The sequence below is a fragment of the Pipra filicauda genome, unplaced genomic scaffold (genome assembly GCF_003945595.2).
Source record: "Pipra filicauda isolate LSUMZ 115617 unplaced genomic scaffold, ASM394559v2 scaffold133_size2016399_pilon, whole genome shotgun sequence".
NCBI lineage: Eukaryota > Metazoa > Chordata > Aves > Passeriformes > Pipridae > Pipra > Pipra filicauda.
The window spans coordinates 979,861-990,174 of record NW_024103807.1 but is presented as its reverse complement, the minus strand read 5'-3'; the positions used below and the strand labels follow the sequence as shown (position 1 = coordinate 990,174).

Here is a 10,314-nt window from a genome sequence, read left to right as displayed (position 1 = left end):
TACTTGCCTGCTGTGAACTCATGAATAATGTTTTCCAGCTAGATGAAAAGCACAAGGTGAGGGAATGCTCACTTACAATCCTGATAATCCAACCAGTAGATGTTTATCTGGTGCTTTGAGTTGTAAAACAACAGTTGCAAATTGAATGGAGTGCAGGCATTCCCTGTGGCTAAGGTGTTCTGTATACACTACTGGTAGCAGTCCTTGCAGGCATAAGTCATAACCTGAGTGCTCGCTAGGAAACTGTACTGAAGCAACTGTGGAGCTTAAGCAGTGGGACAGCAGTATCTTAGCTTTCCAGGATGGGTGTTGGGAAAATGGTAATAATACGGCAGACATGCAAAGCTTTTATAAATGATTATAATGCAGTTCTTATTAGGACAACACAAATACACCTGGATCCAGACCAAAACAATTATGGAAATCTCTCTGTTGTTTCCATGGAAATTAGGTCAGTCCCTTTTCTCCAGAGAGGAATTGCAGATAACCTCTGATTTGACACTCCCTCATGGTGGCTTTTTGTTCACAATCAAGCAGTCTTTACTTTCTTCCAACATCTTCAGATTGTGCTTCTTTTCTGCAGCCAAAAATATTTTCCTCATCTCACAGACAAGAGTCTGTGCCTTTTTGTCACTATTCCAATTATTTTGAGCTTAATGAAATAATAGCATTAACACTTTCTTTGCTTTTAAGGAAAATCTCAGTTTTCTCCAAAAAAGCTGGAAGTACACTGTAGTTCATTGACAGTCATCAATTCATAATGTCCCTTGTCCTTGGTCTGGAAAATGCGTAGTGCAGTTCTGCATCAGAAAGCTAACTGTCTTCATTAAGATCTGAAAATTATTGTATAAGAGATTTCATAAAATAATCCACAAGCTGTTTGTAGAGATTCCCTGAATAACTACTTAAGCTTTTAAACTGTAAAAGTACTAAATAAAATAGAGGTTTGAGGGATGTTAGAGTATGGGATGGAGGAAAGGATAGGACAATAGTAAATTCAATTAAGAAAAAAAAAACAAGTACTCACTGTGACTTGAATGATGTGATCTGTTTTCAAGAGTAAAGAGCTAAACTGCTAAGAATTGGGTTTTGTGATTATTTTCACTCCAGCCTTGTAAGCATGGGTTACTTACTTTTTTTTTTTTTTTTAATTTTATTTCAGGCTGCTGTGGCCAGCAGTGTTTGAGATGTGACTCAACAGTGTTCTCTAGTTAAAATTAATAGCATTTGCTGCTCACCTTAAAAGCTATAGCTTACATGGGAATGGGAATGGAACACAAAACAGCAGAAGTGTGGGATTTTGTACAATTCTTAGCTCTACTTTGGGTCTGCCATCAATTGAGCTGATTAAATAGGAAATGCACTTTTAAATCTTACTACAAGATGTTCTACAGCTGGTTCTATTTTCCGTTGCAGCAGCTCTCATAGCATGCTGATGCCTATTACACAAGACAGAAAAGTTCCTGGCATCACTTCTGTTACCATGAAAATTCTTTATGAAGTACATATCTTCTCTCTGTTCTTCATCCCCAGGTTGCTTGAGATGCCTTAGACCACTCATGGTCTCTGTATTATAAAAAATTTCCCAGTATGATAAGTCAGAAGACTGATGGTAGCAGGAAATCTGCCATTTAAACACAACGTTTGTGCAGAGGGAGAAGTTGATTGATGGAACATCAAGAAATGTGAGACACAATGCCCTGTTAAGTTAGACAACATACAAGCTTTGCTCGAGAATGTATGTACTGGAAAAGCAGCTGGCCCCATGGGGACAGGTATTGCTTCCAGTAGGTCTTTAATATGTGGAATAGTTGCTAATGGAGCTAAATCACTTCTCTTTAGCTTAGCCTGGAAGATCATGAAGATGACAATTTACTCACCCAGACACATTATCCCAGGGCATGAGAGGTTACACAGCCTCACTAAGTACTGCCAGTGTTGGCAGTCTACCTCCCCCTCCACTGCTCCTGATCTCCAGGGGCCATTTTTGCCTATGGAGCCTCCTCACTTTGGCTTCCTTGTGGCTGGTGGACATTTGCCTCATGCTGGGTAAGGTGTGGTCATCTTGGTCAAGCACCAAACTGTCTTCCAAATCCTGTTTCCCTGCTTGTTCTGCATTGCCAGCTTCCACAGGGCTTGTTTGCCTGTGTTGGATTCCTCAAGTGTAGGAGGATGTGGGATGAGATTAAAGTCAGATGTAGCAGACTTAGAGACACACTGTTTAGAAGAGAGATTTTCTGATACTACAGGGACAAATAGACTTTAGGTGATGACTCACAGTCACCATGTTGAGCTTCCCCAGCTGAGTAGGTTTCACTGGTGTTTTCCAGAACACTGGCATTTCTCTGTACAGCCAGGCTAGCAGACTCTCCTCCCTGTGGCTGTAGACAGTGTCAGAGTGTCCACCCACATCATGGCCACACAGTTGGTATAGGCCTTATAATTGATCTCCAGTCAAAATCCAGATGGGGACTCCAGCTGAGCCTAGCACTCCTGCAGAACGGAGCTTATGGGACTACCGAAGGACAGGCTGGATAACAGCATGCCGCATATTATGCTGCATCCCATGACATTTTCTCCAAGTTGTGCAAGGCCTGAGGGAGTCTGTTGGTGCAGTAGGTGCAGTGGGATGGGGCCTTCCTTGCCACTGTTACATAGCTCATTAGTCTTTCAAGCAGTGGATGCCTCTTATAAACTGGAAGAAAAAGACAAGGAAAGCATCTGCATAGGGACTGGCACCATATCTGGAAAATATTGGTGTAACAGAGGTCCTGTCTGGTTATGGTCAGCACTTCACTCCTACTTTCCTCAAGGTTTTCTTCCTTCTTCCCCTTCAGTGACTCAAAATTCACCTTCTCTGGGAGCCATGTATGTCCTTCTTCCTTTCCCTCTTTCCTCAGACTTCTCCTAATCTTTCTCCCCTGAGCACCTGCCAGACAGACCCAGGTGACTATGATCTTCCCAAGTTCTGTGTGGGATGATTGAAGCAAGTGATTTCTCCAATTCTATAAGCAGAATTTCCTGTTTGTGAATATGCTGTCTATCTCCCTGCAGTCCCATTTCAAAGAAACCTCCCTCCCAAAGAGGCTCTTCTGATGCTGTATTAATCACACATTGTGCCTCAACAGCATCCAACCAGCTCCTGCAGTTTTTGATCCCTCTTATCTTGTTCCCATTTCCCATCTTCCTGCTTCAGGAGGTCGTGGTGAAAAAGATGAAACCAGTCAAGGTGCCCCTGCGTAAAACTGGCTTGTTCTGACGTTTTGAAACTGCTCTGACAACAGACGGTATGACCAGGGGAGTGCAGAGAGGCAGGGTTGTGCACACTCAGCTGTGAATATCTGGCAAGGACAAAATCCTTCAGGAGTAGGTGCACTGCCAAACATGTAGGGACTCTAGGCAGCTGTCAGAAGCTCAGGCTTGTTTCTTTGTAAGTATTGCTGTTGTACAGACAGTTTACCACTCTGCATTTGCCTTTCTGTGTGGGATAGTGAGGTAATTCTACAAAATTCCCCTAGCTCAAGGCAACATCCACATTGATGCTTGTGCCTTGCCTGCCACTGTATCAGTCACCTTGAGCACAGACTCTGAGCCTCCTCTCTTCTCCCTCCCACCTACAGGGATATCCTCCTCTAGGCAATTCAGCTGCAAGCTGTCCCTAGGAAATTCTCCTGTTGACAAAATCATGTACAGCCCTCGCAGATGTTGGCCAAAATCCCAAGCTCCTCCTTTTGTCATGTGCTGCATGCTAAAGGAGGCTATTTCATGGCCTGTGAGACACAGGGGTATTTGCATAGTGAATTCTAGACAAAGTTGTGCACACTGTGGACTATAAGGGACTCTGACACAAAGCAGAAGGCACATCAATCTCACTGCACAGACCAGCCACCAGTATCTGCCTTATGAGCTTGTGATTCACTTTTTAATAAAAGATACCACACCCCAGAAGAAAAGGATGCGACTAAAGCACAAGCAGCAGAAAATAATGAAAAACAAAAGCAGCACCACCTGACTGGAAGACAGCTAAGGCTATGACAGAAACACAGGTCTTATTTTGAATCCAAACTGAGGGTAAGAGTGGCTCTGGATATTGTGGGCCACTTCTCCCACGACCAGTCTGCGACTCTCCCATTATGTGCTGCTTCTCTTAGCTGGTGTGAGCCCATGTATTGCCAGGTACAGGTACAGATCCTGAAAGTTTCAGAAGATGTAGTCCTTTGCACACTGACAACTTACTAACTGGGACATCATCCCAACCCTCAGTAAACTCTCTGGTGACAGTAATCACTACAAACTGATGTTCTGTAACTTGCTGAGAAAGGGATGCATGTCAGCTCTACTTCATCTCTTTTCTATGCAGACTTCTTTCTCCCTTTAACCTGAGGGAGATGGTATTTTTACTTATTTATACATGCTATTACATATTTGTATAACCCTAGCATCCCATACTGTGGCATACAGAGTAGAAATACAGAACAGCTTGACTGGGGATAGGGCACTAATGAAAGTGTAAAGATGTGTAGAAAACATATCTGCTGCAAAGGGAATCAGACGAAGTTTTGTCTATGTAATTCACAACATCTAAGGCAGACTGTGGCCATTGTAACCCAGAAATCCAGTCACAGCAGGGGACAATGAGATGCTAAAGCCTCAGGGACTTCAATACTTGTTGTTTGCTAGATCAGTTTACTGAGTTCTCCCTCCAGGAGGTTTGATAGAGAACTGAACCCATGATATTTCTACTGCATGCTTGTATATTTTGGCTGCTGCTACCCTTCCACGAGACTGCAGTCTGATGACCTTATTTATTTGTGACATTTCAGGATTGTTTGCAGATTTTCAAACCTGGGAAAAAGGAAAACTGAAAATGAAGCCAAGGAGCTGAGCAGAAGTGTCACAGAGATGTGACAGAGGCACTGTGCAGATATGGAAGGGACTAGGAGGTCCTCCCTTCTTCAGAGGCAAACATATGTAGTGTAATTTCTTGCAACTAATAGCTTTCTTTAAGGCATTGCAGTGGGAAGTCATTCTTTGGAGAAGAAGTTTAAACAGTTCTGCCAAAAACAACTAAGTTTTCCAAGTTTCCAAAATATGATGGAAAATATCCTTCGGGGTCAGCAAGCTGAACTGCAAGCCCTTCCCAGGACTGCAACCAGAAACACAGAAAGATGGATCCATTCCAAGAGAGGCTGCTGAGGCCAGGAGCAGCAAGGGAAGACGTCACAGCAAACTCTGGCTCCACAGCACTGTCTGTGGAGCGGGTGGCAGCTGCTCCCGGGCAGAGCTGCTATGGCCCAGGCACAGTTCAGCACCTGGCTGGTCCTGTGTGTGTTTGCTGGATCCCAGAAGCTGACAGGTAGGAAACGCATCTGCTGGTGACGTGGCTTCTTGGCTCGACAAACATCTGTGCAATGCCATTTGTGTGATGTTTTGCCTGCTTCCTCAAATATGATTAGAAGCTTCAGGTAGCTGCACTGGCATGGGAGAGAGCTGGAGTCCAGCTGGGGGGTTTGCTGGGAGAGGCACCGGTAACCTACTTGCAGGCTGAAGACCTGCTGATAATTTTGCTGGCAAGGGGAGGATTTTCTCGGGTCTCCACTGAAAAAACCCTGCTCCTGCAATAATGTTTGAGGATTTTCCATATACTTTTTGGAGAAAAAAACCCAAACCTGTTGAGTGATAAGTAAGGAACTATTTTCCATTCCCCAGAGGATATTTACATTATTATTTCAATATATTATTTGTTATGCTTTGTTTAATTTTTCTCTACTCAAAAATCTACCACTGTGTGTGTGTATGAGGCAGTTACTAATAACAGAAGTTTGGCATCTATTCAACAAATGCACTTTGCAGACAGTCAGACATTCTCAGTAGAGGGATCTGTGAACCTAGAGGATCAGTTAGTAGAGAAAAGACCAGTGACAAAATTTTCAGATGATATAATATTTTTACCTGAGCTAAAAGTCTTGCTGGCACATCTATGGAGGAGTAGAGAAGACAAGCTACGTCCCTGCTCACATTCCAAAGCCACAGCTGGCTTGGATCATGAAGCCTGCAGCTGTGCAGAGAAACAAACCTCTGCAGCCTGCGGGGTGGCAGTGCACTTCTTCAGGCAGCTCGTACATCTCCCTGAAAAGCATTAATCAAGAATAGGAAGTTGGAAGCAGTGTTTGGTAACAGTCATCACACACAAAGAGTACTGAATAATTTTGCGACTTTTTATATGCACCTGCTTGACCTTAACTCTGGAGTATTCAATATAAATTCTCACTCTTATTTTCATATAAAAAAGTCTTCATCCATATAAAAATGAAAAAAAACAAAAACAAAAACCAAACCAAACCAAAATGTGTCAGAGAGCTTACTATTTTAGACAAGCTTTTTCCATTTTATATTTCTTGACCTGAAGGATGAGTATGTAAGAAGTAGAAGAGGGTCTTGGCTACATGATGGCACTGATCAACATAGAGAAGGGCAGGGATGCAGCCTCTCTCTCACAGTCCTGGACCAAGACTGCTTGTGCCTCCTTTTTCACAAAGAAAGGAATAACAAAGGCAAAATAAATGCAGAAAGTTAAAGCATTAGAAGTATTATTAAATAATAACTAAACAATTATTAGGGTTAATGTGATTTTCTTATCCAAAACCTACCATTCCTCTGGCCTCATATACATTTTTTCCACTTCACGTGGTGTCATGTGGCCCAGCAAGTAATTAGCTGGACATGAAATGAGCCATAATGGATCTGACAAGGTTTCTTTTACCCTCACGCTCTGCCTCTGCCAGCGGCAGAAGCTTAGGGAAGAAGTATAAAACCAGGATAAGCATCAGGTTATGTTTTCACCAGCAGGTTGAGGAGCCTCTCAGCTCCCCCCTTCTATTGGGCAGCATTACTTTCTCTAGCAAAAACCACCAAGCAAACAAAACCCATCAGTTCAAAAACCACCCATACTTGGGTGAGAGGCTTCCTTGTGGCCTGTCAAACCAAGTGCCTTTGCTGCTGTATGCCTTAGCTCTGTTGGAGGGATTAAGGGCCATAATATCCAAAATGTTCCCTTGCCTCACTTAACCACTGCTGCTTCTCTTAAAAAGCTTGTTATGCTTATCAAAATCCCATGGACAGCATCTATCATGTTTGGCAAGCTATGAGTGGTAGCTCAGAAATACTGAAAACATAAACAGGAAGGTCTTGCACTACCAAACTCTCCTGATGTCTTCCAGATGAACATCCTCACAGTGGGACCAACACACTTCACCGCAGCCCAGAGGACGCCAACATCATGTTAGAGGTCTCCTGAGCACTGGGGGCCCGTGGGCCGAGGCACTGCTAGTGGCTGTGCTCCCACCTATCTGCATGTAAAAACTCACCTGTTCTGTTTGTTCTCATCCCTGACGGATTTCAGGAGCCCCTTGAGAACGCCTCGGCAATGCCTAATTGCATTTGTACTCCCTCCCATTGTGGGGTGCAGGTGAAGGGGACTCTGCCCCGCTCCGTGGCACCTCACACCCCCAGGGTGGGACGAGGGACCGTTCCCGCTGGGTTCGGTGACTCCCTCAAAAAGGGCCAAGCACCTTGCCCAAGGTGGCTGCACTGGGGAGCTGCTGCAGGTGGAACTGTGTGGGGAGAGGCTGGGCAGGAGGCAAGAGCTGGACAGGTCCCATGGGGACCTGTGGGGCTGGTCAGAAAAGGGGTGTGGTGCTGGCAGAGAAGGACACGGAGTGGGACTGGGTGTGCCGTGGGCAGCGAGTCAGGGAGCAGCTGCCTCCCGACCCGCCCGAGATTTGGCAGCACTGCAGATGGCTTTACAGCTCCTTTGTAGCTGATGGAGGGTTTGTGCTGGGCTTTCTGTTCGCATGATGCTCCTCTCTTCCAGATGCTCTGGGGAAGGCTGGATATTCAGGCCAACGGGACAATCCGGCTACAGGATGAAGAGCTGGCCTCCCTGCGCCCAGCACGGCGGTTCCTGCAGATTTTAGAGGATGAGGTTCCCAAAACACCAACAGAGATTGAGCAGCATCTGAGATATTATTCGCTGACTGATACCCCCTTGCCTCTAACAGAATTTGACCGCCTCCTTTTCACTAGTGTATACTCTGCCTATCAGGTTCGTTCCATGCAGGGTCTGGATAAAAATCTCTGGATTCATTTTTTCTCTCAGCTGGTTGATGAAGTCTTTCGTGACCTGTGCAAGGGGCTCTGCCCTGCAAATACCACCCTCCTCCTGGCTTCCTGGCCTTGGAAGGAGAAGCCTTTGCATTTAGCATCCCTGAAACACTTCTATCATTCTAACTTGCCCAGGACCAAGAGAGACACTTAATGAGGGAAACTACCATAGGAAAGGACACACCTGACTTCAGCTGCATCCTAGGTTATCTTCAATGCTTTCTACATTATGCAGGACTTTGTACAAATATACCACACCTTTTTGTCCTGCTTTCTGCACTGTGCTGGCAACCCTATAAGACTTCATACACAACCTTTTACTTTTAAAAGAAAAAAGACAAAACTATAAAGTGCATTTTACCTCTCCTGATTTTTTGCTAAGTGGTGTGTTCTGAGGGCAGCAGTGCTACTTAGATGTCTTATCTATCTTGATCACTGATGCTTACAGGGGAGAGAGCTTGGAAGTATTTTTCCAGGATGTTATGCTGGTGTCCTAGCTGACTGCATTTCAGATCATTCAGTTCAGCCTCCTTATATTCTCCCTGTGGTTTCAGCCAAATACAGGATCTTTTCTCCTCTCCAGTAAGCAGCTAAGCAGATTTTGCTGTTTTTCATGATACAGGTCACATATTTAATTTCATTTTTCTGCTCATGTGGCATCACATTTTATATGTCAATAATAATTTCCCATCTCATGTATTCATTTTTCTTTAAAAAGCAACCTGAAAATGTATGTATTCCATGAAGCTTTCTAGCACTTGCATATCATATTTACACACATACACAGCTTTGTTTCAGTTATCAGTTTGAAATATACTTCCTGAAATCTCATTTAAATTCTGAAGGATCGTGACCTAGATATTTCTTCAGCAGATTTTGCCTCTCTTCTATAAAGTTTTTTTTGTACAGCTATGGCACTTTACAAGCCAAACATAATAAATATTGAATCTCTATCCTCAAAATCAGAAATACAATCATTTTACAGAAAAATATAATTAACATATCTTTGTCTTAAAAATTGCAGTTTGGAATTAAATAAATGTAATTATCTCCTCAGGAGGATTTTGATTTTCTTTTTTGTTGTTTCTACTAGGTTTCCCACTGCCACTAGAGATACATTAATTTTGAATATTTATTACATGTGCTTAGATGATGGAATCCCTAATTCCCTTTCTATAATTTTTCCATGCTCAACAAAAGAGGCATGTGTGACATTCAAAGTGGCAACTGTTAGCTTTTGACCTAGTTAATCTTGTTCCAAGCAATTGCAGCCCAACAGATGGAGAAGAGAAATAGTAAGGCAGGAACAAGAAGCCTGGAAGCAAGATGTCACAGACAATGGTTTTAGAGGTCAGGTTAGGGCTATGACAGGAGGAGACAGATTTACACAGTTAATAAAGCAGGTTGGTTGTTGCTGATTTTTTTGTTTTGTGTGTTTATTTGTTTCATTTTGCTTTGTGCTTTGAGGTTGGACTTGTTTGTTTGTTTTTCACTCCAAAAGGTGTACGAATTAAGATCAGAATTTTATTTGAAGTAAAACTTCTTGTCCCATCTAATGTTCTACTGTTCTTATGCTGTTTTTTTACATACCTCCAATATCTACCTGTCATCCTTTTGCCAAACATGCCCCCAGTCTTTAACATCTAGGATATGTATGGAGCAACAGAGGCAGTGAGTGGCTGCAGTTAAGTCCAGTTTGAGCAGAAAATATTTAAAAGCTGAGTCAACATGGCACTAGTGCATGAAAATACTATCTTGCTGAAGAATTGCTATCTGTTGAGCAGATTATAAATTCAACTCAAGTGATGTCGCAAAGTTTTGTGCATGCTTGAAATGATGCACTTTTGCAGTTTATGTCCTTTAGGGAGAAAAAACAGAGTTTAGCTCAACTGAAACAGCACCAGTGATGCCACGATGAAGCCTCCAGACTCCTCTGCTCCTACTACCTCCTCAATGGATCCTGCCAGCTGCCTGTCTGTCTGTCTGTCCAACCACAGGAACACAGCAGGGTCCTCTACAGCCACAATGGCCTCTCTACAGCTGCACTGCAGCTCGGCAGAACATGGTGTGTAAGAAAACACTGGAACACAGGTGCTGAAAACATCACTTCAGGGTCCCTTTGATCATGCTTGCACTAGGCTATCGATGCAG

The 10,314-nt window shown here is 43.5% G+C and overlaps 1 protein-coding gene across 1 annotated transcript; it reads left to right on the top strand.

Moving 5' to 3' along the window:
- The first annotated feature begins 4,891 nt into the window (after positions 1-4,891).
- On the top strand, positions 4,892-9,724 carry FAM180B (family with sequence similarity 180 member B). The gene is made up of 3 exons (XM_027719641.2): positions 4,892-5,356; positions 7,221-7,288; positions 7,874-9,724. Exons 1-3 carry the CDS (start codon positions 5,290-5,292, stop codon positions 8,315-8,317), a joined length of 579 nt encoding a protein of 192 aa, XP_027575442.1. The 5' UTR covers positions 4,892-5,289; the 3' UTR covers positions 8,318-9,724.
- Positions 9,725-10,314: the final 590 nt, after the last annotated feature.

Excerpts from the sequence above, each read along its gene's own strand:
- FAM180B (XM_027719641.2), top strand. The coding sequence starts at position 5,290 with ATGGCCCAGGCACAGTTCAGCACCTGGCTGGTCCTGTGTGTGTTTGCT. Across the intron at positions 5,357-7,220 it reads TGGATCCCAGAAGCTGACAG|ATGAACATCCTCACAGTGGG; the intron begins GTAGGAAACGCA and ends GATGTCTTCCAG. Across the intron at positions 7,289-7,873 it reads ACGCCAACATCATGTTAGAG|ATGCTCTGGGGAAGGCTGGA; the intron begins GTCTCCTGAGCA and ends CCTCTCTTCCAG.